Source organism: Zosterops lateralis (genome assembly GCF_965231275.1).
Source record: "Zosterops lateralis genome assembly, chromosome: 14".
Taxonomy (NCBI): Eukaryota; Metazoa; Chordata; class Aves; order Passeriformes; family Zosteropidae; genus Zosterops; species Zosterops lateralis.
The window spans coordinates 13,855,110-13,881,790 of NC_139774.1; the positions used below are offsets into that span (position 1 = coordinate 13,855,110).

Sequence of the window (26,681 nt, forward strand, 5' to 3'; positions counted from 1 at the left end):
AGGTGGGAGCACAGCTCTGCACACTTGGCTGGAGCCAGAGCTGTGTCCCAGCATGTCCCCAAGCTGCTGCTGAGATGGCCAGGCACAGGCACAGCCAGGCTGGAGCCCCTGCTAGCAGAAGGCAGTCAAGCAGTAACCTCATCTAGAAAGAGCAGCTGATGCTTCTCAGTGGAGACCAGGGACTGGAGTGTGGCAGCATTAGCCATGAAAAGCTCTTTTCTGGGCATAGGTCAGTCCCCCTGGGGATGTGGGTGTTGTTCCAGTGCAATTACCTTAAGATCAGGCCTGAAAAAAAAAAATCAATCTAGAATTACCTGAAGTATCTTTTAATGAACATGTTTTTAGGTGATGTTTGGCGTTGTCCCCCTCTGAATGCTGGTCAGGCCAGCAGGATTCAGGTGAATGGCTCTGCTAAAGCTCACTTGGGAACCACCACAAATTCATGTGTGTTCTTGTGTTCAGCTCACCCCACCATGGTGTTCTCCCTCCTGTCCACACACTGATGCCCACACTGCTGCTGTAGCTGCACAGGGCTGCCCCTCGCTGTCATTGTCCCCAGCCTGCAGAGAGATCTGCAGGACAAATACAGAGAAGCTCATTCTATCCTTCTACCAGCCAAGACAACATGGAGCAGAACATTAAAATAGTATCACAACATTCATGGAATTCCCATCACACTGAGCCTGGCTGATAATGGAACCAGATTAAAGTGTGCAAAAAGAAGTCCACAGCAGTCTTTTCTGCCAGTTTTCTTGAACTAACCTTGTTTCACCCACGGCCTCAGAATGGTATTTGCTGTTAAATCTTTTGTGTCTGTAACAATGCTCAAGTGAGTAACAATGCTCAATTACTGATTTTTTCTGACAAGTATACTTGTAAAAAGAGGAATGATGGCTACAATGTGTTCTAGTCGAGGGTGAGATAGATTCATAGATATCACAGAATCACAGAATAGTTTGGGTTGGAAGCGACCTTTAAAGGTCATCTAGTCCAACCCCCAAGGAAAAAATGCTATGCAGGGATTTGTTCTATGCCCAGAGATTTATTGATACATTTTTTTCAGGCATGGTCCTGTCCTTTAAAACAAATCTAGTTCCTATGACTGTTCTGCTGCTTTTCTAGATTGCAGACCCCAGTGCCTCCAGCCCATGGCATGCATTCAAACTGCAGCAGCAGATCTGCAGTGTAACCCTGGTGTCCAAGCTTCCCTGCAGAGCCAACAGGCACCCACAGGGAGCAAACTCAGCCCCACACTCTCATGGACAACAGCAGCAGCCTCTGAGGAATTGGAGGGGTCACTGTAATCCAGGAAAGGCCAGGCAGCAATCTGATTCTGGCAGGAAAGGGGCACTGCCAGCGCCACCACAGAAATACATCTAGACCTGTATCTAGACTTCTGTCAATCCTTGGGTATCCACCAGTGTCTTTCAACAAGCGAGACAGTCCCATACAGGGTTTATACGGGTCACCATGAGGCTGTGAGCTTGGATTACACAGCACATCCCAAGGGCTGTGTTAGAGCTCCAAACAGAAGTACCAGCAGAAGGACTGGAAACTCGTCCCTGGAAAAAAGCCAGATGCCAAAAACGCCAAAAGGGAGACCTTTCGGAGGCGGTGCTGACTCAGAAGAGGATTGGAGCTCTGAGCAAAGGCGCTGCTCTCAGGTTTTGATCCCCAACACGCTCAGTCACCCGAGGCTCTGTGTGTTTTCTATACACGCTCCTGTTCTGCCACCAGGGCGTTTGTTAAGATGGCAGGTGACGCCAACAATGGTCCTCCCAGGGCAGCGGGGCTCAACACCCGCCGCCCAGCCAGAGATGGAGCATCCCAGCCTGCTCCTGCTTTCTCCAGGGACCAAACCCACTGTGCCAGCACCGAGCTTCGGAGAGGCTGCTGCAGCACCTCCTGCCCTCTCCCCTCCCCTCCCCTCCCCGCCGGGAGCCGCTGGCGCCGCCAGCCCCGAGTTCTGTGCCCCGGGCGGGGGGAACACGGCCCGGGCCGAGCGGGGACAGAGCCCCAACCCCGAGAGGGGACAGAGCCCCAACCCCGAGAGGGGACAGAGCCCCGGGCCCGAGAGGGAACAGAGCCCCGGCCCCGGGCGGGGACAGAGCTCCATCCCCGGCCCCGAACAAGGGTCTAGCCCCATCCCCAGCCCCGAGCGGGGGCAGAGCTCCATCCCCGGCCCCGGCGCGCATCCCCCTTCCCGCTGTGGGAGGAGCCGCCCGCGCCGCTCCAGCCCCTTCCCGCGGCAGGGCCGGGGCTCCCCCCGCCGCCGCCGCGCCGCGCGGAGGGCCCGGCGGAGAGGCGCGGAAGTGCACTTGCTGCAGCCATTTCCTGCTCTTTGTGCGGGCGGCGCGGAGCGGAGCGGAGCGGAGCATCCCCCGCGGAGCATCCCCCGCCGCGCCGGGCACCGCACCCGCCGAGCGCAGGTGAGCGGGCGGGGGTGGGCGCGGGGCTGCGCGGGGGATGCGCGGCTCCATCCCCTCCTTCCTTCCCTCCTTCCTTCCCTCCTTCCTTCCCTCCCTCCTTCCCTCCGCGGGGCTGTGCCCGCCGCCGAGCCCCATCTCCCCGGAGCCCGGGGCAGGTGCGGGATGTAGGGCCGGGATGTGCGGGATGTAGGGGCCGGGATGTGCGGGCTGTAAAGACCGGGATATGCGGGATGTAAAGACAGGGATGTGCGGGCCGGGATGTGCGGGATGTACGGGATGTATCCCACAATGCCCCGAGCTACCTGCGGCGCTCAGCCTGCCCGCAGCCGCCGCACAGCGCCGGGGAAAAAATAGCGCAAATCCTCCTTGTCCTTCCCCCGCCCCGCATCCCCAATCCCCAATCCCCAATCCCCAATCCCCAATCCCCGGCGCGGGGAAAGCGGCCCAGCCCCGGGCCCGAGGGCGCTGCAGGCCCCGCCGGGCTTGGAGAAGGGGGAGCCCAGAGGATGCTGAGGATGGAGGGGCGGCCCCGGCTGGGGCTCCCGCCGCCTCCCGGAGCACCCGTGGCGTGGCAATATGGTGTTCCAGGGAGATGAGGGTGTTCCAGGGAGATGAGGGTGCTCCAGGGGATGAGGGGGATGGAGGCAGCCCCGGGGCCGGAGGAGCGCTGGGGATGGAGCGCTGGAGCGGCGGCCGCAGGTCGGGGCTGGGGCTGGGGCTGTGCCTGTCCCGCCCCGAGGCGCCGGTGCCGTGCGGGGGGCCGGGCACGGCTCCTTTGTGCTCAACTTTGCCCCCGCTGCCGCTGGAAATGCCGCTGGAAATGCCGCTGGAAGTGCCGCCTGCAGCCGCATCCCACCGGGCTTGGGGTGGGGGGGGAGCCAGGGGATGCGTTCCGCAGGAAATCTTCCGTGGGCTGGAAGGACCAGGAAAGAGCGAGGAGGAGAAGAAGAGGCAGCAGCACACAGGGAACGCTCCCTGCGCGGCCGGGGCTGTTTTGGAGAAGGGGGCAGGGGGCAGGGCTTGTGTTGCTGTCAGGGCCCCCTTTGCCATCTGCCGCCTCCCACGGGGGGCTCCTGCCCGGGGGCTTTGGATCACAAAGGTCTCAGAGAATTAGGCTGAGTCGCTGAAGCCTCTGCACCCTCCTGGCCTGAGATACCCAAAGAAAAATCACTCTGGTGTTTAGAGTGGTGACGGTAGGCTGGGGTTAGTCACAGAGATGGGTGACTAGCCCAGTGTTCTGGTGTCACAGCCGTGCAATTCTGAGCTAATTCCCTGCAGAGGAAAATTATTTTTTCCTTTTCTCTGTAAACTTGATCGTTATTAATGAAGCCTAAGGAACAGGGGAAAATCTTCCATTTTCTGACCAAGATCTCTGAAGTAAAGCAGAATATACTGAATTCATTTTCACTGAGTTCAGTTTTGTTAACAAACAGTTATCATCTTTACATGAGAAACGGGGAGATTTGTTTTGGAAGATCAATAATTGGTCAACTATTAACAATGCTGGCCTGTGTGATTTGGTTTCCCAGTAAGTGCTTTAACTGTCAGCAGTGGGTTGCTTATAAACTTGCTCTAAATTTCTCAACTCTATCAATGAAATGTAGTTTCAGATACATGTCTCCTTCTTTGACCCGCTTTCTTTGGCTCCAGGAAAAAAAAATACTATTTAGTTGTTCTAAAAGAAATAAATTCCGGGATAATTGTGTTGCTGAGAGACAAGGATGGTGCAAATGCTTGGAACTCAGCCCTGATGGGATGGCAGAAAATGTAGAGTGGAGATAGATAAAAACAGCTTCAGGAGTCATGCAGTTTGGCTTCCTTTTTTTAATGGGAAGGGTAATTTCATGGTTATTAACATCTGTGTCTGTGTAGAGCAGAGGCCCAGCTCTGCCAGCCTCACTCACTCTGCGAAGAACCTCCTGACTGTGGTGGTGGTTGGAGTTACAAGTCCTGTGTATTTTAGGCAGGATTCAAACTAAAGTTTTACACTGTGAAGTTATTTTTTACTAAATATATGTTGATGGCCAGGATTCTTTCTCCTCCCGTTGCTGTCAGGCAGTGGGTACCAGAAACTTGGTTGTTGTGCAGCTAACACTTCATTCTGCTGGGTATTTGTAGGGCCAGGATAGTGCCTGCCCACTGGTTTGGTGCTGTTTTTGGAGAAGGAGAGAGAAGCATTTTCACAAGGGTATAACTAAATTCAGTGACTTTCCCACTCTCAGGGAAAGAGCTGGAGAAGAATCTCAGCTCTTCCAAGGATGACCAGGTTTGTCCTCCTCTATATTACCACCTCCCCAGCAAAAGTTTTGCTGCTCACCTCGCTCCACAGGTTCAAAGGGCTTGGACTCTGTCTGGGCAATTCCCATTTTTTCTTGCCTCCTTTCCTGCTCTTGGTACCTACTACAGCAGCAGTGTGAGTGTCTGCTGTAGGAGCAGGCAAACTGAAAATCCTGAGCAGCCCGTGCCACTTCCCCAGAGCTGTGAGCTGTGCACCCTGGGAGCTGAGCACAAGTGCCTGCAGCTTATTCATTATGGCCCCACTTTTAAAAGCCTTTATTTCCCCAAGCTGCTTGAACAGAGAGGATGATATTGCACCAATACTTCTGGGCAAGAATTTTGGTGGGGAAGGCAGGGCATGCCCTGCCAGTTCAGACATCTGGGATGTCCATCCTCACTCCTCAGAGCCTTCCTGAGCTGGCTGTGAAATCTGCTCCCCAAGGCTGCTGCCACAGCAGTCCCTGTGTCAGGAGCTCTTCCTTCCATCTGGGGGTGGTGGGGCCCTGCCTGGCTGGTCCCTGCAGTGTCTGAACCCCAGATCTGTGTGTTCATGTGGCGTTAGAGGGTGTGTGAGATGGCCAGAGGGTTTGTAACTGAGGTGTGGGAAGGGGACGGGAAGTTTCTGCAGCAAATGAGCAGAAGTGCAGCCAGCACTGCACCCTTTAGCAGCGATGCTCATGAGCAGAAGGGATAAATAACCCAGTGCAGCATCCCTGCCTCGGGTTTCACTGGGGTGGGGTTGGTTTCTGCCAGTTTCACCTTCAGTTTTGCAAAACATGTAGGACCGGAGGAACTTTGGTTTCTCTGACCAGGGGCGGGATGTGGAGGTGGCAGCCTGTGAGTCCAGAGAGGCAGGATATGCTTTGGGTGAGCAAGGGGAAGCCTCACCCCACTGTGCCTGTGCTGGGACAGAGAAAAACCCCGTTCTGTGCACACTGCTGTGCTGCTCCTGCTTGGGTGGAGCCCCATGGCCACATGTGCTCAAGCACTGTCCCCAGGCCACCACAGGCTGAGTCTCCTCCTCCCAGCACAGCCATCCCACCCCAAAGCCCAGGTGGGGCATGGCAGTGAAGGCTTTTTGGTGAGTGTCCCCAGGATCCCCGAATTCCCTGAGCTGGGGCCACTTGGCCACTGCCAGATAATCTCACAGCTGCCCCCTTGTCTTTGCACAGAGGGACTGGAGCTGGATTTACAGGACAGCCCCAGCAGGTCTGTGTTAGGGCCTTTTCTGCAGGGAGGTGAGGGAGGGCAGCACGGGCCTGGGGGAGAAGGGCTTCACCAGCCATCCTCTGGATGATCTGGGGTGATGATGCAGGTCTGCAGTGTCCCCTCTGTCCCACACTCTGTCTGTGAGGCTGCTGTCTGTGGCAATGTGCTGCAGACATGAAGCCCAGGGGAAGTCCTGGCTGACCACGGTGTTCCCTGAAGCTGCTGTTGGGTTTCTGGTTGGTGTTAAGAAAGGGTGAAGTGGAAACTAGAAGTCCCCATAAAAACTCATGTGTTAAACCTCAAAGTCTGTAGTTTTTCCAGCTGCACCTGGATCCTTGCACTGCTCAGCCATGGCAAAGCCTGGGGTGGGCTGGTGGCTGATTGCACCTCTCACTTGCAATAACTTGATGCATTCTTTCCTGTTCGTGTATTTCTGCACCCTTCCTCTCTGCATGTTTGAGTGCAAGATTTTTAGGGTAGGGACTGGCTTCACCCCCCAGGTGTGTGCACTGCCTGGCACAGCAGGGCCCTGACACTGGATTTGGTTCTCTTTCTCCTGGGGAGCCCAAACAGCAGCAATAATTGTGTCCCTTGAGTTGCTGAGCTCTTTGGGTGTCACAGGGTTGTTGTGGAAGTGCCTTTGGTTACAGCAAATGGACAACACCTTGTACAAATGGTGTTAGAATTGGACTTAGAGAAAAATGGGGAATGAGCCCAAATAAACAGCCACAGCCTTCAAAGGTACAAAATGGAAAGTTTTGCCTTCTCGAGCCTGAAGTATGTAATGAAGCTTGAGTGAGTAGCCAGGAGTGTTCTGGGATCCCAGTGGGGAGTCCTGAGGTGCTGGAGGATGGTGGTGGAGCATGGTGGGAAGTTCTGTGTCCATCTGTGGGGCTGGGCAAGCTGAGCCTCCCCTGCAGAGCAGCCCAGGGAGCCTGCAGGGCAGGGCAGGCAGGGAGGGAGGAAGCCGCAGAAATGTAATGTCTGGGTTTGACAGTTGGTACAATTTGTAACAGGAAACCATTTTACCAGACAGAGGTGAAGAAGGAAACAGAAATTTGAGTGTGGAGGGGAAAAACTGCTTGAGATTTTGATTTTTTTCCAGGCACTCATTTAGTGATGTTTCAGCTGCAGGTACAACCAAACCTGTTTCTCAGCTGCCTGGTGCCTTGGGGAGGCATTCCTGGAGCAGGAATGAGTTTTGCCAGGCTCATACATATTCCTGCAACCCACAATGATGAGGCACAGCTACAGACTCCTTCTGACCCAATGTGAAGGAGTGCACACTGTGCCTCCCCCTTAGCTGTGGCCTTTGCTGGGTGTGTGTGTCTATCCATGGATATCCCAAAGCCTTTATTCCTCCTGCTCCCAGTGCTGGAAATACAAAGCAAACTTATTTTCTTGGAAGCAGTGGGAGATGCTGTGGTGACCAAAGGAGCTGCTATGGCTGTACTCAAGGGATGTTCTGCTGTTATATTTGGTGCTTGTGCAGACACTGCCAGAGCCTTGTATCCTGCCTGCTACCCTGTCTGGCAAAAAAAAAAAAAAAGTTGCAAAAGCTTAGAGAAAAGCCAAAGAGATGATTAAAGGATTTGAAAACATGCTCTGTAATGAGGCAGGCAAAGAGCTTAGCTCGCTTGCAGGGTGTTTTATTGAAATGTGTGAGTATCTCGATGGGAACTTTGATTTAGGGAGCTCTACTGTCCTGCAGATCAGAGCAATGAAACTCAAAGGCTCACATTTCAAACCAGACAGGCTCTGAGTGAGGCAAGAAGCACTGGAGAGGCTGTGATTTGCTAATTGAATGAGGTGTCAATATTTAAAGAATTCTCTCTCTGCAAATGTCTAAGTGCAGCAGGGTGTTTTTCTGGGAGACACAGGCTCTAGGTCAGCAGCAGCTCTTGCACAGGATTAGGCATTAACTGGGGAAGCCCTGTGGCTGTGATTACACAAGGGCTCAGCCTGGGTGACAGCACTGTCCCCCCGTGCCTGAGCACTCACAGCCAAGAGTGAGAGGCAGGGGAGATGGGGACACAGGTTTGTTCTGTGGTTCCCACTCAACACCTGCCTGGGCTAAGCACCAGGAAACTTTCAGAAACGTTTCCCTTTGATTTTATTTTGTGTATTTATTTTCATTTTTGCAACTGGCGCTGCTGGCAGCTCCAGGGCAGGCTGGGATTGGGCAGGGGGTGCCACGTCAATGGTAAAAGTAGGGAAATTTAACAGCAACTTCTTTTTTTTTTTTTTGCTGCTTGCAGTGCCACAGCTTTGCCTGCACAGCACTCGAGCGTTTCACTTCACCTCTGGGAATTAATGCAGTTGGTTGTTTACAGTTTCCAGGGCTGTTCATGTGTGTGAGAAGGAGAGCATGTGAGTGTCAGCATCCGTCATACTTCTCTAATCAAGCTGCTTCGGGAGATATTCTTGATAGCACCACTTTGCATTTCGGAGCACACGATTCCACCCGGGGCTGCTAAAGCTGCACTGCAGCACCCAGCTGCTCTGTCTTGAGAGAGTTTTGCATAGAGTTAAGAGAGAAGTGCCTGTGTGGGTAGCTGTGTTTCTCTTATTCTGCATTCCTGCTCTGCTGTTGAATTGCAGAAGGAGAGAGATAACACAGAGATGTCGGTTTAATGCACAAAAAAAGGGAGAACAGATAAATTGGGATTTTGTCCCCTGCAATGCCAGCCAGTTGTGTCTCTGGTTTTGTCCTTTCCCACTCAGTCTCCTGCCTGCTGACGGGTTGTCTTGCCTGCCCACCACTCTCTCTTTTGCTTTGGATTTAGCAGGGGAACTGAACATCTGCAGCCATGACGACTCACGTCACACTCGAGGATGCCTTGTCCAACGTGGACCTGCTGGAGGAGCTGCCCCTGCCAGACCAGCAGCCATGCATCGAACCTCCTCCCTCCTCCATCATGTACCAGGTACTTCAACTCCCCAAAGTATGGGGCAGAGAGGGTTGTTTCAGTGGCTCATGCAAAGCACTGAGCCACACAGTGCTGTGAGAACCAGCCAAAAAACATCCAGGGTTCAGTGTGTTGAAGGCAGCCTTCAGAACAGATCTAGCCACAAATCTGTTCCCAAGGACTCTAAAAGGGAGGCACCAGAGATTGGTGAAAGGGACTTTTAAGGCCGAGCAAAAATGAGGACCAGAGTGCATGAATGGGTAGGAAGCAGGAGATAAGATTTGTGATAACAGCAGAAAGTTCTCAGAGATGTTTATTTGTGCACATATTTCTGTGCTTCCCTTTCACAACCGTGCGTGCATCGAACTGAGCGGGGCGGGCTCAAAGTCCTGCCTGACTTTGGCTGGCCTGTGCCTCTAGCCCAGCTGGAGCTGCTGGCATCCAAAGGAGGGCAGCTGCTAGAACCACTTCTCTGCCCTGAACAACTCAGATTTAGCTGCAGCTGCACTGAGCCAAGCAGAGCTTGGCAGGGGCCCAGGGCACGGCTGGGCTCCTGCTTTTGCTTCCACAGTGGGATGCCTTGGCTGCTTGGCCACCACACCCTGCCCTACAGCACACACCCAGGGTTAAATATAATAGGGGGTTCCTTTCTCCATCCTGCCACTCCTGAGTTGCTGGCTCACCCCTGGTGGTGTATAAATACACCAGCACTGTGATTGTTGTGCCTCATACACGGGGCTCTGGAATTGCAGGATCACTTTCAGCAGGTCAGACCCCAGGCTCATGCCAGAGCCTTGGTATCTCTATGGGTTATCAGACCCAAAGGTCATTCTGGGCTGTTCAAATTTCAGCTCTCCCTGAAAATCTTGATGTAATTATTTGCTTATCTCTTCTTTCAATAAATTTTTAGCCTTCCCTGGCTTGTGTCTCAGAAGGGGCTCAGGGTGCAGCCTTATGGCACAGCCTCCTTTCAGGGCCATGAGTGTGTGCACACAGCTGGGCCCAAAAACCTCCTCTAAGCTGGATCTGGAGCTGCTGGCCAAGCCTGTTTCCTCATCATACTCATTTTGTGTGTATCCCACACAAGGCACATGCAATCTCAGCTTTTGTTGTCACATTGGTCACACATGCTGTCCTGGAGGCACTAAGAAGAGTAGCCCTGTGGCCACAGGTCTGTGCTCTCAGCTTTCCTACTCAGGAAATCAGTTACTGAGGTGAGTGTGGTCACTGCAGTGCTGCTCTCACTGCAGGGAGCAGCTCTGGGTGCTTGGGACCTCTGTCTGCCCTGCAGCTGATACCATCAGCCAGCCTTGGCAGAGGAAATTACCAAGCACTAATTCACCAAGAGCATGTGAAGGGCACTCCAGAGAGCCAGGGGAGCTGCTTTTCCATCCCCCACCTGCCTCTGCAATTTCTTGCTCCCCTGTCCCAACCCAAAACTGTATCACAGCTTCCAGAACAAATGTTTGTCCCAGCATCTGTTTGTGCTTGCAAGAGCAACAGTAGCACTGATAATTGCACCTGGATGAGGGCGGACTTTCATATTTATGTTTCCCAGACAACTCATTCCCTGCCCTTTCTCTGTGTTTATCCCTTGCTCTTCCTGCTGACAGGATGTGGTCTTCCCCTAGCAGCCAGGGCACAAACAGAAATTAATAAGGCTGCATCTGTCTTTGAGTTACCAAGCTAAAATCCTTAGAATAATTGCTGTGGCTTTTCTCTCTGGTGTGGCTGCAGTAAAGTTGGGCTTGATTTTACAAGGATTTGTCAGTCTTTACTGCCATATTTCCACACATATTCCCTGCAGGATGACCATGTGTGATTCCAAAGCATCTCAGGGTGTGTGTGTGTATGAAACTACTTCAGACCCAGAGGTGCAGCCCCTCAAATAGTTCACAAGCTCCTCTCATGTCCCAGGAGCCCTACTAATTCTCCTTTTTGCCAACACATCCCATGTTAGGCTGTAGCAGGTGAGCAGCTGTATGTTTTAATCCCCATCTCTCCGTTTTGCCCACAGGCTAATTTTGACACAAACTTTGAAGACAGGAACGCCTTTGTGACAGGCATTGCCAGGTACATCGAGCAGGCCACGGTGCACTCCAGCATGGTGAGTCCCCTGGCACTGTTCCCAAGGTGCTGCTGAGCCCCCAGTGCCTGCCCTGGGCCACCAACACCCCTCTCTCTGTCTTTCAGAATGAGATGCTGGAAGAGGGCCACGAGTACGCCGTGATGCTCTACACGTGGAGGAGCTGCTCCCGAGCCATCCCTCAGGTAGTCAAGCCCTTCCCAGGCAGGGCTGCTCCCAGAGCACCTCTTTGCTTTTGTCTTGAGTGTGGGTTAGTTTGGGGTGGAGAGCAGAAAAAACAAAGCAAATTAAAGCAAATGATACTGAGACCCAGCCATGAGGAGATTCCTGCTGTTGGTTGAGTACTTTATGTGCTGCTACTGCTTCTCCTGGCTACACCAGCAGAAGGCTGTGGCTGAGCTGATGGCAAGGCAGCACTAAATCATCTGGTTTAGTGTCCTCCCTGTGACATTTGTGCCTCTCTGAGCAGCCTGTGGGGTCCCTGCCATTTCCTCCTGTGCTCCCCTCAGTGCTGTGTGTATGGAGGAGCAGAGAATGCCACAGCAATGGTTCAGTTACAGACTGACCAGGTTTGATCTTGCAGTGACCCCTGTGCTTTGCCATGGGGCACATGGATGTGGCCAAGGGGGTCCTGTGCTCAGCCCCCCAATCTCCCTGCTGGGTCAGGTGCAGCTCCAGAGGCTGTGGCTTCAGGGGTGAGGGACAGAGCCTGACCTGACTGTGCACCATTCCCCCCTACCCCAACTGCATCCCCATGGCCATTGATGCATGGTGGGGTTCTCAGAGCAAAGCCAGGAGCTGGACTTTGATGATCTGTGTGAGTCCCTTCCAGCTCAGAGTATTCTGTGGTGCTGCCTGACTGCAGTGTGGAGCACCAGGGCAGGGATATTAGATTTCCCACTGCTCCTTTGGCATCATCCCCCATGTCAGGCTGGCTGACGTGTCCTCCCATGCCCTGAGAATCAGCTGCTAGGTTACTGAACATGCACCAGAGCTGTCAGCCCCATCACAGCCTTCTGGGAGCAACAGCTGCAAACAGCACCAGAGGACAGCAGGATGCCCTGGGCAGCTGGTGTTTTCCCTGTAAGTTTAATAATGACTCCAAGTAACTGTTTTGGAAGCAAGATGGGTGACAACTGAGTAAGCCCTTAAATTTAACTTCCCAGGAGTCCAGTGACAGTTCATTGCTGTCAACCACAGACAAGCCCAGGATTTTTAGTGGAACCTCAACAGAACCAGAATAATCCCAGCGAGGCTCTAGCAGAGCTGTAACCTGGTGCCTTGTGTGTCTTGTGACACAAATCTCAGATAACTTCATGCTACAATATTCCTACATTATGCAGCAAGTCCAGACTCCATATTGCTTGTGTTCTATGCCAGACAAGTGCAGTAAGAGACTTTATTGTGCCTTTTTAGAATGCATGAAGAGAATTTCAGATCTGAAATTTTTCCCCTTTTTACTTTCACCTGTTGTGTTGAGAACCAGCTCCTTCTCAGGTCCCTCTGTTGTCCTCAGATGGGGACAGGACTCCCTATGAAACAAGGAGAAGATGGTGCCACAGTGACCCACAGCTGCCTTAGAAGGTGATGTTGACATGGGTGATTTTCTTTGCAATGCAGGTGAAATGCAACGAACAGCCAAACCGAGTGGAGATCTATGAGAAAACAGTGGAAGTCCTAGAGCCAGAAGTCACCAAGCTTATGAAGTTCATGTATTTTCAGGTAAGTGGTCAAGGAGAGAGGCAAAAATAATCTATTTACTTCGGTGTTAACATCCTAAGCAGAGTTGTGCTGTCCTTGCCTGCCAGGAGGTCTCTTCCACCTGAGCAGAAAGCTGAGATCTGTGTGAAGGAAAATCTGTGTGTCCCTTGCTCAGCCCCAAAATCTTCTATACAGGTTGGGGAAGAGCACACCTTAGCCCTTCAGGTTCATGGAGACCCAGAGCCCCCACTGTTTGGAGCTAAGAGTGTCACAGGCTCCTGTTTTTTGGGGATGTTGGCTGATGTGAAGAGCTGATTTTCCATTTCCACATATCAGTCACAGAGCTGCTGTGGGCTCCCCATCACCACCTGCTTTATAATTGATTGCAGCTGAGTTTCACAATAATTTTTAGGTTTTATATACTGTGAGGTCTTTATGTCCCACCTAAAAGATGCAGCCTTGATTTTGCAGAACACCCCCCACTTGGGGCAGGTGCAGTTGGAATGTTCTTTCTCCCCTCAAGCACTGAGCATATTTATCAGCAGTGATTTGTAACAACACTTCCCTGCATGGGAACAACAGAGAGGAACTTGGAGCCTCCATCCCCAGCCAAAAATGCTTTTTTTGAGGGAGCTGGTGGTGGGTGGAGGGGTTGCCATGGTGGTGCCTGACCCTGTGCCCCGCAGCGCAAGGCCATCGAGCGGTTCTGCAGCGAGGTGAAGCGCCTGTGCCACGCTGAGAGGAGGAAGGACTTTGTGTCTGAGGCCTATCTCCTCACTCTGGGCAAGTTCATCAACATGTTCGCTGTCCTGGATGAGCTGAAGAACATGAAGTGTAGCGTCAAAAACGATCATTCTGCTTACAAAAGGTGAGAGGGGAGGATGTGGTGGGAATGGGGACAGGACTGTGCCTGGTCTGCAAGGGAGCTCCTGATCTGACCAGCACTGAGGGCAGGGGGACATCAGGGCTGGAGATGGGGTTTCTGTGCTGTCCCAGGCTCTCTTTGGGACTTCAGGCAAATCTCTGAGCCCTGTTGCATTTCAGTGCCCTCCTGGTGAATGGAGCTGTGGTGTAGGGGGCTCTGAGGCTGCAGCATTGCTGCAGGTCAGACAGGGAAGGTAGGTGGTGACAGTCTCGCACTGGCTGAGCGACCCTTGGTGATGTTGGATTTGTCTCTTCCAGAGCTGCCCAGTTCCTCAGGAAGATGGCAGACCCCCAGTCCATCCAGGAGTCCCAGAACCTCTCCATGTTCCTGGCAAACCACAACCGCATCACCCAGGCATGTCCCTTTTCTCTGGGCCACTGAACCTTTCCTGAGCAGGGAGCAGCAGTGATCTTGCTGAGGCTGACAGCACTTCACACCAGGCTCTGGCAGCAGCTGTTGGGTCTTTGCCACTGACTCTGGTGGTCTTTTGGTCAGGCTGTGCAATTGTAGCAATGTCTCCTCATGTGTCATCCTGGGTAGCTTTGAAGGCTTCTATGTCAAGACAAAGATGTAGGTCTAAAAGATGTAAGAAGAGCTCTGGGAGGTGAAGGTTCTGCCAGAATTCCATCCCCTACAGCTGTATGGGGATTGCAGCTCAGCCCCCATGGCCCTCCACATTTCACAATCTCCTTTGGTTCTGCTAAGTAGTTAAAATATTGCACAGAGACAGGTGTCAGACAGTTTGCTCAGAGTCACCCTCCTTTACATCTCACTGTCTGATGTTTGGGTGTTGTGATCAGTCTGAAGAAGAGTTGTCCTGCAGAGGAAGGTTGGTCTTTCCAGGTGGTACCATGAGCTCAGTCTTCTGCTGGTAAACTTAAGAAAAGCACATGAGAAACACATGAGCACATGAAAAACACAAAAACAAATGAGGTTTGAAGGAACCTCTTGTTGTCCTACTTTTAATCCTTAAAATGTTTCCTCCCTGGTTTCTGTTGTTCCTCTGCCCATGTGGGTAATGTGGCTTCTGTTGTGTTTCAGTGTCTGCACCAACAGCTAGAGGTCATCCCTGGCTATGAGGAGTTGCTGGCTGATATTGTCAACATCTGTGTGGATTACTATGAAAACAAGATGTATCTCACCCCCAGTGAGAAGCACATGCTCCTAAAGGTGAGGTTGGGCCATGCTTGTGGGGCTGGGTGTTTGTGTAGTTTCACTGTTGTTTTAGTAAAATGTAATTCACTCCTAGGACAACATCACTCTTCAGTTTCTTCATTTTTTTGCCCCTTTGGGCTGACATGCATCCCTTCTCTGCAGAGACACAGTCCTCTGCTCACACAAGTTGCTGTGAGTGCTCTCCAGGCAGCAGCAAAGCTGCTTTGCTTCCTCCTCTTCCTGTTCCCTTTCTGATCCCTGGTGCTTTGTGTCCTCTGCTGTGGTACCTCAGTCCTGCCACTCACCTCTTTTAGTGGCTGAACAGGCTGGACATGGCCCAGAGTTGGGGATGTCTCACCCCAGTGCTCTGAAGTAGCAGCTCTGCTGGGCAGTGCCATGAGCTGCCTCTATTCCTGCCTTAACTTGGACTTTGTCCCATCAATCTTCTGCTGTCCTTTATGGCCTTCTCCCTTATTCCCATATAAAAATCTTCTTTCCTCTCTTCCTTTCCTCTTCTCTTCCCCATCTCCATCTCTCTGTTTTCCCCACAATCCTTCCCAATGCTGCCACAGCAGCTCTGCCTGCCTGATACCAAGCACATGGTGGGTAAGAGCACTGGGGGTGCCCTGCATCCTCCAAGGCTGGAAGGATTTTTTCTGCTGTGCATGGAAATGCAGGATCATGGGACGTTGCAGAGGATGTTGTAAAATCACCACCAACTTTGTAACCCAGAATTTTCTTCTTGATGCCATTCCCAGCAATTATTCCCTGCAGAAGGCAGATGCTCCCAGGTTTGTTTTTCTGGCTGTAAAGAGTCCTCAAGATAAACATGCCAAAGTATCTCTTTGTTTAGTGTATTTGTCCTTGCAGTTAGTCAGTTATTGGCAGTCATTGCAGTCATTACCACACAAAAACTTGGTGTGAGTCAGCTCAGGTTCTCTGAAGGGTAATGTGGGGAGTTTGACTCTCTGTAATGATTTGTATTGAATTAATGGGGGCAGGGGAGGGAAATCAATCCAGGAGAATATTTTAAATTCTTCCTCAGTAGTAAACTTTTGCCTTTGGGTAGAGAAAACTTTTTTTGTTGTTGTTATGTGGAGAGAATAGGAACAAATTACCAAGGAAAGAATTCTGTGTTTTTGCACAGACAACAGAATCAATCCATCCTGTGTCCTCTGCCTACCATGTGCATCCTGGCAGATATAGGCACATTTTAAACATTTCCTCCTCCTGAGGGTCAGGTGGTAACAGGAACCTGAAATGGTCTTTCCTCGTGCTGAGTGATGGAGAACTTGTGCTTTGACTTGTGCTGCTGAGTTCATGCTGACAAAACCTTGCCTTTCCATCTTCTCCAGGTGATGGGGTTTGGCCTGTATCTCATGGATGGGAATGTCAGCAACATTTACAAGTTGGATGCCAAGAAGAGAATCAACCTTAGCAAAATAGACAAATTCTTCAAGGTCAGTGACCTGTCTGTGTGATGCTGGTGTTTATTGCAGACCCATGGATTAGCAGCCTGTACCACTGCATGTGCTGCTAGCAAAAAACAAACCACAGGAATCATTTACACATCCAAAAAACCCAAAGACTGAGAAACTATCTAGGCCAAAGGCTGAGAAATGGAATTGCTGTGACCAGGCCCTGGCACAGAGCTGCAGCAGGGGTGAGGTGAGCAGTGCTGACCCTCAGTGCCCACAGGGCTGTGGATGTGGAGCAGTACTGGGGCTGGCTCTGCTCCCGTGGCTCTGGAGCTGCAGCTCTGGCTGCTTCCTGCCAAGGGGCAGAGGATGGAGAGGCTGTTTCATGGGTGAGGGAAGGATGTACCTGACTGACATGGCTTCTCTCTCCTTGCTCATTCCTGAGGCAGCTTTGCAGTCTCTGTGGTTTCAGGCTGCCAGCAGACCTGGCTGGTTTGCTGAGGTCTCTGTGGGTGATGGTTCTGCTTCTCCTTCCCTCTGCAAGCTGCTGAGCTGAGGGACAGAGGACACAGCTGGTGAGCCCATGTGTGATCTGGCAGTTTTATTTCATGTATAAACTGTGCTCCCTGTAGCACAGAGAAAGCTTTTGGGGGAGTTTGTGTCACCTGGGACTTGGAGGTGCTCAGTGAGGTCTTCAGAGGGTCACTCTGTGGTTTGATGAACTGTTTGTGTCTTGTCTGAGATGTGGATTTTGGGGAAAGGCCCATGAAACCTGGGTGTTCCCAGTGGCAGGGTGGGCAGCAGCCACACAGCCTCTCTCCGCTGAAGCACATCTGGCTGTGGTCTGATCCACAGCTGGAGGCCAGGCTGTACTGCCCTGGGACCACTCAGCACAGGAAAGGTTTGGGATAACCCTGCTGGTGGAGAGGAGGGCTGAGAGCCCACACAGCACCTAGGGAAGGTGGTGCCTCCTTTCCACTGCTTCTGGGCACAGCCTGGGACTGGGAGGCATTTAGGGTTTGGAGCAGGTCAGCTGCAGGAGGCATGGTGGGATCTAGCAAAAGACAAATGAGTTGGTGGCAAAGAGCAGGAGGACAGCAGAAGAATTTCCCACACAGAAGCAATTAGTTTCCTTTGAGACCTACTGAGCTTGAGCAGTCTTTCCTGAATCCTTTATTAATCTTTCCCCTGAGATGGAAAGATTAGTTTCTGTTACTGGCACTTGCTCCGGATCAGGGAAAATGAAAAGGTGATGATTTGTGGGAGGGCACAGAGGGCTCCTTCCCCTCACTCCTCCAGCACAGTGGATTCTCCGTGGTACCTCACCCAGAGGTGGGGTGAGGAGCCTGGATGAAGAGGTTGGTTGTGGTGTTGGATAGAGGGTGTGTCCCTGTTTATTGCCCTGAGGCTCAGTTTATGGGTGATGTGCTGGGTGTGTGCAGGGCAGGGAATGGGTGAGCCCAGGTTTGATGGAAGGTTGATGTGCTGCATCCTCCCCTGAGCGAGTGGGAACCTATTTACCCCAGTCTGCACAATTTCCTGGTGACAGCCCTGAGAGCAGAAGCCACAGACACCATAACCTTATGGACAGGGTGTTCAAAAACTCTCCCATCACTGGGGAGACTGCTCTGCAAAGGTGATTTATCGTGTCATTCTTTAGAATCTTCTGGGTTTTCCCTGATTCAGCTTTGCTAATTCAACTAAATCTCTAAATCAAGCCTTTAGTGTAATCTATAGAGTTTGGTCATCTTGGTGCATTCAGACGGATTTGCTGGTCATTGCAAAGTGCTGTGAGACATCAGAGAATGAGGTAAAATACCTTCCATTGCATGGAGTAACTTTCTTCTTTCCAGCTTGGTTTCCATTTGCACTTCTCCAGCATCTGCTGTGGTCTCACCTAATCAGTTAAGTACCTCTCCAAACTATCCAATCTCAATAAGGAAAGACCAACTACTCCTTCACTACATCTGCTTATTGCCTTCTGATTCAATTTCTAGTGGATTGCCCAGGAATTTGAGTAGTGAAAATGAACTACCCCTTCATTAAAAACCTTTTATGGAAGTGCCAGTGGGAATCCCTGATGACAGCATTACACATCCTGTGCACAACTCAGCCTGAGAAGTGTGGGATAGATAATAAAACAGGGATTTTGTCTCCATCTTTCCTGAATTTTGGGGAAAGGCTTTTGTAGCTGAATGAAGTTGAAGCTTCATATTTTATTGATGAGATGTCAGTAGCTCTTGGTTGCATTTAGTTTGCAGGTGGTTTAGTGAAGGAGGGACCTGTCGGAGCTTGAAGTATCTTCAGAGCACTTGGAATTTATTTCCCATCCAAAAGCTTCTGAGATGTAAAGGGCAAGCAGGCCTGTGTCTTTCTCTTTATGGAGAAGTTTTAAGACACATCATAAGCAACCACAGTGCTGAGTCCCTGGGGAAAGCTGACATCTTCTTGGGTGTCCAAAATAGCAACATGCTGGCTTTTCATCCATCTGTTCTCTTGGAGGATTAGGCTGGGAGACAATGAGGCCTACTCAGGACCACACTTCTCTCTTTTTGTTGTAAAAAGAGCCTTTCCTCTGGCTGGTTACAGCACTGAACTGTTCTGTCCATAACCAGCCTGGTAGCAGCCAGCCGAGGGCTCCAGAGCTCTCACAGGGGGTGATTTCCTCCCGCAGAAAGGAGGATCATTCTCAGTCATTTCCTAAGTGTGAAATGACCCTGGGTCCAAGTTTGCACTTTCCTCCAAACAGCCTGACACTTTCCAAAGCTTCAGAGGTGCAGCAATGCCTCTTTGGAGTCCCTTGTGTTGTGCTGGGGCCAGGCTCTCTCTCTCTCTCTCCCTCTCTCTCTCTCTGCCATGTTTCAACCATCTTTTGTTTTCTTTTCCAGCAGCTGCAGGTGGTTCCTTTATTCGGCGATATGCAGATAGAACTGGCCAGATACATTAAGACCAGTGCTCACTATGAGGAGAACAAATCCAAGTGAGTGCCTGCCATAATGTCTCTTGGCTTCTGTGTGTGTCCTGAGGGCCGTGGGAGCTGCAGCCCCGCGGGTGTGTGAGCTCTGTGTGTGTGTCCCCGTGAGGTGTGAGTGCTCTGTGCCAGCTCTGTGTGTCCCTGCATGGGGAGATGTCCTCACCCTGGGGGTGCAGCCAGCTCCCTGTAACCATCCTCTGGGAGAGGCAGGGCTGGGAGGGGGCTGGCAGTGAGGCAGGAGGAAGGAAGGAAGGGTGGCTGGTGCATGGATTTGGGGCAGCGCCGAGTGTTTGCGAGCTGTGTGAGTGTGAGCACTGTGTCCCTGCTCTGGGGAGATTTTAATCCACAGTTTGCACCCCCAGGACAAAATCCTCCAGAGCATGAACACAGCAGTGGATCTCTGCAGTAGCCAGGGTGTCTCCTCTAGCTCAGGCAGGGCTCATGAAGAAGGACAGCAGCAATGAGGATTGAACCTCAGATGCTCTGGAAATCAATAACTGGAAAAGACTGGATGTGGCACCAAGGACTGGATGTGGCACTCAGTGCTCTGGTTTAGTTGGCAGGGTGGTGATCAGGCAAAGGTTGGACTTGATGATCTTAGGGGTCTTTTCCAGCCTTAATGATTCTGTGTTTGTGAATATTGTGAGAGAAGAGCAGGAGTGGAGAGCTCAGGAGCAGCCTGCGCTCACAGGCAATTTGCTGCTGCCATCAGATGAATCCACAGACGTTGTTTCAGTCACAGCAGGCACCTGAGAGGCCCCACTTGTGTTTGTAGCTTTGCATCACGCTCAGAGATTGCCAGAAGAATGGTTGTTAGTTTGGATATCCTTGGAATAAAGTTTGCAACCACACGTGAGCAAAGCCTGTGTGAGCTGTGTCTGGCTGTAGTGGCTGGTGGGTGGCAGCCAGGCTTTCACCAGGCAGTGGCCTTCCTTCACCTGTGGGACTGTATTGTGTGGAAATCAGCTTTCTCTGGTGTCTGTGAGGAGCAGCCAGGCCAGGCTGTCTCTTCAGCAGGACAGGAACTAACCTGCAGTGTCATGGCTTCTGTTTGCTCGTCCCCTTCCACCATGGAGGGTCTGGCTTCTCTGCCTGCCAGGAGCAGCCCTCCTCCCCTGCCCTCTCAAAAACTGGTTGAAAAGTGCCCATTAATTGTTCAGGAGAGGTTTGAAAACAACGTGGCAAAAGTCCTGAGCAAAAAGTTTTCAATTAAAATTGGGGGGGAAAAAAAAAAAGAGAAAAAAATACGATTCTGTGTAATGTGAATTTAAAGAATATTTTCGAAAACTCTTTTTAAAAGAGAAAAAAAATCATCTGAAGATTTGCACCTTTTTATTCCAAATCATTCAGAAAGCACATTTCAACAAAACATGTGTTGGCAGCATTCCTCATTTTCTCATCTCAAAGCCAAGGTAGCTCATGGGCTGTTTTACCTGTGCACAGTTTTAATGTCTGTCTTTGAAATCTGTCTCACCAGGTCTGTGTGCCGTGCCGTACTAACCAATGTTTCTTCCTCACTCACTTTGCCTTCCCAGCAAATTGCATGGGACTCCCAACTCTAACTGCTGAGGTGCTTCCATGTAATTCCCATTTCTTACTAATACTGTTTTTGTCACTTTCTCTCCCTCCCCGTCTCCGTGCAAGTGGAATTAATTGGTGTTTTTCCCCGCATGGCGCTTTGTTTCTGCACTGTGGAGTAGGTTGTGTGTGGCAGGGAGGGCTGGGGCAGCCCTGGCCAGTCCTGCCCATTGTCCAGTGGGGAGCACGTGGAAACGGGTAAGAGCCAAACAGGGGGGCTGAGGGAGGATGGATTTCACAAGGGAGGATGTGACCCAGCATTTCCAGCACCTTCTACCACCACAAATACTGGCAACAAGTGCAACAAATGCAGGGATATGTTAATATCCATAATCAGGGGCAGGTTTCTCACCTTCCTTTTGTATGGCCAGTCAAAATTGGAGAACAGGACTATCATAAGATGGGCAGTCATTTAGGAGAATAAAAAGTATAATCTGAACTTCTACATTGTTATAACGGAGTAAGACAGGAGAATCTCACTAATAGATAATTGTTTGCACAAAACCTTTTGGTGGAGCCATTCTGGTTCTATACCTGGGGTTAATACATTACAGGGAGAAAAGAGATATTAAATTAAATAGACTTGGTTTGTCCCATTCCTTCATACAACTGTGCCTTTGGAAGGGGAGTGCTGCCTTTTTTTAGGATGACATTGCACTCTTACATGGTACATATGGCTCAATGCAAATGAAAATCTAGTTCAGGTTAATCATATTCTGCTCATCGTTTATACTCAGGGTTGTTCACTGAGCTGATGGAATGAGCCAGAACCAAAAACAATGAGAGGGCTAGTTCTTTGCAGTTTTTCTTTACAGGAGAAGGCAGCACAACCCAGACCTGGAGGGAGGACCTCTAAGGGGAGGATTATCCTTAGGTTTAGCAGAAAGTATGCAAACAATGCAGGTCTTTGAAGTTCATCCTTCCCTGAAAGCTTGTCTCATGCTGGCCTGGGAAATTGCCATCTCTGCCCTTGGGGTAGGTGAGCCCACATGGAGAGCAGCCTTCAGGGTGGTGGATGGAGCAGACACATCCAGGCTGAAAGGTGAGACAAGTGTCCCCATCACTCTGTGTGAGGCCACCTCTGGAAGACCCCACACACCAGAGAGACAACACAGGCTGACATTTGCCATGAGGGTGGCACACCTGGAGCACACTGAAACCAAGAGAGCAGCTGTCCCTGGGGTGTCTGAGTGGAAGCTGTGTCCTGTCCTTGACCCCGTTGCTCTTTTGCCCAGGTGGACGTGCACCCAGAGCAGCATCAGCCCCCAGTACAACATCTGTGAGCAGATGGTGCAGATCCGGGACGATCACATCCGCTTCATCTCGGAGCTGGCGCGCTACAGCAACAGCGAGGTGGGTACAGCTGCCCTCCCTGCAGCCAGGCCCCTGAGGTGGGCAAGCCTGGGGCAGGACAGTGTGCCAGGACCATGGTCTGTCACAGCTGTACAGCGAGGAGGTATGGAGGACATGGGTGGAACAAACCACTCTTGATGCAATGCAATAGAAAAGCTTTACGAAAGGCTGCTGCAGGTACAAAATTGTGTGCACCAGGAGATCTACAGCAACAGCTTCTGCTCCTTGACCACAGCTTTGTTAAAATAAGCAGAAGAATACCTGGCAACTAAATGTTTATAATCAGGGAAATGTCAGAATATCAATGACTTGCAAATAGGGCTTTTCAGTTACACAGCCTATCACTCAGGGCTTTGAGGAAAGTTCACGGAGGCATCTCTGTTCTTTTCATTCCTGAATGCCAGGGCCCTCTCTGATGCCATTGGGACTGTTTTTTGCACATGTGTGATCCTCATTCATCAGTGTCAGTTTAACAAATCGTAGCATTCTCAGGAGCTTCTTTTGTGGCATTTGTAAGAGCTTATTTGAACTTTAATCGGTCAAGGATTCTCAAGGATTTCAGTAGTATTAGACCATTGAAAAGGAGTGGGAAAGTGGAATAAAAACAGTCAGTTATTTGCTCTGAGGTGATAGGTCAGACTCCTTTTTTTTTGTAAGGAATAATTTGACTGCCTGTGTAAAAGGAGCCTTGCCAAGGTCCCTTTTCCTGAGGGATAATATATGCTTTCCTCAATTCTAGCTTGGTCATAAGGTCAGGAATTCATTTCAAGTGGGATTTGGGAGAGAAATCTGTTGACTGAGTGAAGCCCCTGCAGCAAGTTGCTGATTGTAGCCCTGACATGATGTGGTGTCTTCCAGGTGGTCACTGGCTCAGGGCTGGACAGCCAGAAATCAGATGAGGAGTACAGGGAGCTCTTTGACCTGGCTTTACGGGGGCTGCAGCTGCTGTCCAAGTGGAGTGCCCACGTCATGGAAGTGGTGAGTGCATCCCTGCATCACTGACAGCAGTTTGGGATGAGTCTGGGTGTGGGGCAACTAAAACTGTAATTCAAATGATGATGGAAATTCTTAATTTGCAAAGTTTAGACCACATCTCAGCACAAGTCTGTGGATGTCAAAAGCCTGGTATGACGGGCAGCCTCCCAGATAAAGAAAACCAATTCACTAAGTGATAATAAAGCTAAGAATGTCAAACTGTAATGATGTCTAGGGAACAGGGGTTTTTTTGGCATATGGCCTAATTGAGTCTTTCTAGCCTGTCTTCTTCCTCATTGCAATGTTGACATGGTCTCTTTCCATCTTCTAGTACTCCTGGAAGCTGGTTCATCCCACAGATAAATTCTGTAACAAGGATTGCCCAGGAACAGCTGAAGAGTATGAGAGAGCCACCCGGTACAACTACACCAGTGAGGAGAAGTTTGCCTTTGTGGAAGTAGGTGCCACTTGCACAGGAGTCAGAGCCAGTCCATGCTGGTTTCCTGTCTGTGTCTCTCAGGCCGGGGAAAGAGAATGGAAGGGGGTTCTCACCATACTCTGCCAGTTCCTCATCCTTATGACCCATGTGAAGGGATTAAGGGTTCCCACATCCCTTAATTTGCTTTAAATTTTAATTTTAATTTTAATTTTAAATTGGTTCTTTAAATTGCTCCTGGCCAGCATTGGGTCTGTTGTGGAGCCAGCTGACATTGGCTCTATTGGATGTAGGGGGAACATGAAAAGCTGTTTCCAGCAGCTTCTCACACAAGTCACCCCTGCAGCATCCTGCTTCCAAAATGTTGCCACACAAACCCAGAACAGGGGGCTTGCAGAACAGTGTGATCTGGATCAAGAGCAGTAGCTGCATTCAGGAGCTGTGCAAACATAAGAGATGCTCAGCCAGTCCCCAGGACACATCAGCTCTCAGCCTGGCTGTCTGGCAGTGGGAACAATCCTCTGAGGCAGGCTCTGGGAGGCCCTCACCTTCCTCCTGCCTTACACAGCCCAGAGTGGTTTGGATGTTGCTTTATGGCTTCCTCCACTGTGCTGTTGGGCAGGGAAGGCTGTGCCCTGTGCAGATACAGCTCTGTGCAAGCTGCACCCACACGTGGAGCATGTGCAGTTTCCTGGGATTGTCTGGGATTAAAGATACCACGAGACCAGGAGTAGAAACAAGGGACAGGGGCCATTTGCAAGAAACTGATGGTATAAATGCTTTCCTCAGCTTCTTGTGACCTGTAAAGCAGCTAAAAATTACCTGCCTGATCTCAGGGTCTATGTTATCTGAGTGGAATTAATTCAGTCCCGAATTCTCTCAGTGCTGGGTTTATAGCTCTCTTCACACAGTGGAGGAACAGCAAATACATCTGAGTTTAACTTTTTCTTCAGGTGATTGCCATGATTAAAGGCCTGCAAGTGCTGATGGGGAGGATGGAGAGTGTCTTCAACCAGGCCATCCGCAACACCATCTACGCAGCCCTGCAGGACTTTGCCCAGGTGACCCTGAGGGAGCCTCTCCGACAGGCTGTCAGGAAGAAGAAAAATGTTCTGATCAGGTCAGTCTGTCCCTGAATGCAGTGCAAACCTCATGTGTTTATTAGTGTTACACTTAGTGATATACAAGCATGTGGCCCTGTGTATGCTGCAGTACACAAGCAGACAATAGTCTCTGGCCAGCAGCTCCTCCAGAGGTAACTTTTGGGTATCATCCCACCAATACCAGCTGTGTGTGATCCCATCTCAGGGTCCTTTCCTCTCATATGTGCACAGCCATAGGTATTTTCATCTTGGAGTAAAGTCAAGCTTAAGCACTGCTTTCCCTCTCCCCCCACTCCAGTGTCCTTCAGGCGATTCGGAAGACGATCTGTGACTGGGAGGGAGGTCGAGAGCCTCCCAATGATCCCTGCCTGAGGGGTGAGAAGGATCCCAAAGGTGGATTTGATATTAAAGTGCCACGACGAGCCGTAGGACCATCAAGCACACAGGTATGTGGATGTCTGTCTCCTTTGTGGGGAATTAATGGTCTTAGAGCCATGTAGGAGTCTCCCACCCTGTGGATTAGCAGCTGTTTCTGTGCTCTGTTCCACAAAGTCTTCATGCTGTTGTGTGTTAAATGTTGCTTTTGTGCCTAATTTTTTGTGTAATTCCCAAAGCCTCTTCTTTTAGGGGTTTAATTATCTCTAACTCTGTAGGATTAGTGGCTTATGTGTGCAACAGGGTGGTCACCACCTTGGAGAAGTGTTACTCTTTTGCTCCCAGAAAACCAAGGCTGTGTGTGATGGTGTCTGGAGAGTGGTAACTGCTTGTCACCTTTTTCCCAAAGCTTTACATGGTGCGGACCATGCTGGAGTCCCTCATAGCAGACAAGAGTGGCTCGAAGAAGACTCTGAGGAGCAGCTTGGATGGGCCAATAGTCTTGGCCATTGAGGAGTTCCACAAGCAGTCCTTCTTCTTCACCCACCTTCTCAACATCAGTGGTGAGGTTATGGCAGGGGGAGACTTGAACCCTTTGCATGTGCTTAGAAAGACAAAAGCAGATCAGCTTTGCTCCTCGTTGACCTATGCAGAAGATATTCCTTGATTTTTCCCAAATGTTCTCCCTCACCCTGGCTCGGGCGTGCTTCTGCGTAGTAGTCATTATGTGAACTGGGCTGTCAGCAAGAGCAAATAGCTGCAGGTGGTAGTTTATTTTCTAGGACTGGGCTTTCCTTCTGTCCAAACAAACTGAGTCACTGAACACAGAAAAAGCCTTCCAGAATACCTCTGAGCCATTTGAGTGTTCTCCCTGGCCCTCTAGAGCAAAAAGGGTGATCTCTCCTTTCTTCTTGCATTACCAAGTGCTCAGGCAGCATGGACATGATCTGGGTTTAAAACCAGAGGCATCTTAGAGAAAGGTTCCATACCCAAAATCAGGGCTGCAGCAGCTGCCTCCTGTGTCATGCCCAGGGGAGTAACGTGGGGGTAACGTGGATCCTCTCTGCATTCCAGAGGCCCTGCAGCAGTGCTGTGACCTGTCCCAGCTCTGGTTCCGGGAGTTCTTCCTGGAGCTGACCATGGGCCGCCGCATCCAGTTCCCCATCGAGATGTCCATGCCCTGGATCCTCACAGACCACATTTTGGAAACCAAAGAACCCTCCATGATGGAGTAAGAGCTGATGGGCTCCATTGGGACCGTGCACGTGCTGGGGTTTGGGGTTTTGTTCAGGAAGAAGGGGAGGCTGGTGATGAGCAGTCTTTTTGACGTGGGAGGTAAATAGATGTTCCTGTATCTGCTGTCACATGAGTGGTGCTGTGTGAACACCTCATTAGCAGACACAGGGGCGACTTCCTGGCACTGGCACTTCTTTATGTGTCATAAACAGCAGCTGGCAACTGTTGGGATGTGGGCAGGACACGGTGGCACTGTCACCTGCACACAGCACTGAGACAGATGTGTCACCAAAGGCGGTGGGCACAGGCTAAGCCACCTCAACTTTCTTTTTATATGTGGGATAAATGATGAGAGGAATTGCTGTTCTGCAAGTGTAATCATCTTCATAATGTCTTCCTCGTTAGGAAAAGTTGGTTTCCTGTTGTTTGGGCATTGTCAGAGCTCTCTCTGGAGTGAGGGCAGGGTGAAAGATTTTTTGAGGGCAGAGGAGAAGCAAGTGTTGATTGAACAGCTCATAATTAGCTCACTTCCAGGTTGGTTG

General features: G+C 50.8%; 1 protein-coding gene across 2 annotated transcripts in view; it reads left to right on the forward strand.

Annotated features, from left to right (window-relative positions):
- The first annotated feature begins 2,355 nt into the window (after positions 1–2,355).
- CYFIP2 (cytoplasmic FMR1 interacting protein 2) overlaps positions 2,356–26,681 on the forward strand; it is a 49,771-nt gene continuing 25,445 nt past the window's right edge. The window contains exons 1-17 of one of the 2 annotated variants that reach the window (XM_083871720.1): positions 2,356–2,429; positions 8,702–8,842; positions 10,842–10,931; positions 11,018–11,095; positions 12,531–12,632; positions 13,298–13,479; positions 13,794–13,890; positions 14,578–14,706; positions 16,047–16,151; positions 18,998–19,089; positions 21,897–22,014; positions 22,873–22,992; positions 23,321–23,446; positions 24,379–24,545; positions 24,827–24,974; positions 25,313–25,466; positions 25,978–26,134. In XM_083871720.1, coding sequence (XP_083727846.1) covers positions 8,726–8,842; positions 10,842–10,931; positions 11,018–11,095; positions 12,531–12,632; positions 13,298–13,479; positions 13,794–13,890; positions 14,578–14,706; positions 16,047–16,151; positions 18,998–19,089; positions 21,897–22,014; positions 22,873–22,992; positions 23,321–23,446; positions 24,379–24,545; positions 24,827–24,974; positions 25,313–25,466; positions 25,978–26,134 — 1,982 coding nt within the window. In that variant the 5' untranslated portion in view covers positions 2,356–2,429; positions 8,702–8,725. Of the gene's footprint in view, positions 2,430–8,701; positions 8,843–10,841; positions 10,932–11,017; positions 11,096–12,530; positions 12,633–13,297; positions 13,480–13,793; positions 13,891–14,577; positions 14,707–16,046; positions 16,152–18,997; positions 19,090–21,896; positions 22,015–22,872; positions 22,993–23,320; positions 23,447–24,378; positions 24,546–24,826; positions 24,975–25,312; positions 25,467–25,977; positions 26,135–26,681 lie in introns of those variants that run through there. The other variant, XM_083871719.1, reaches the window with a different exon arrangement.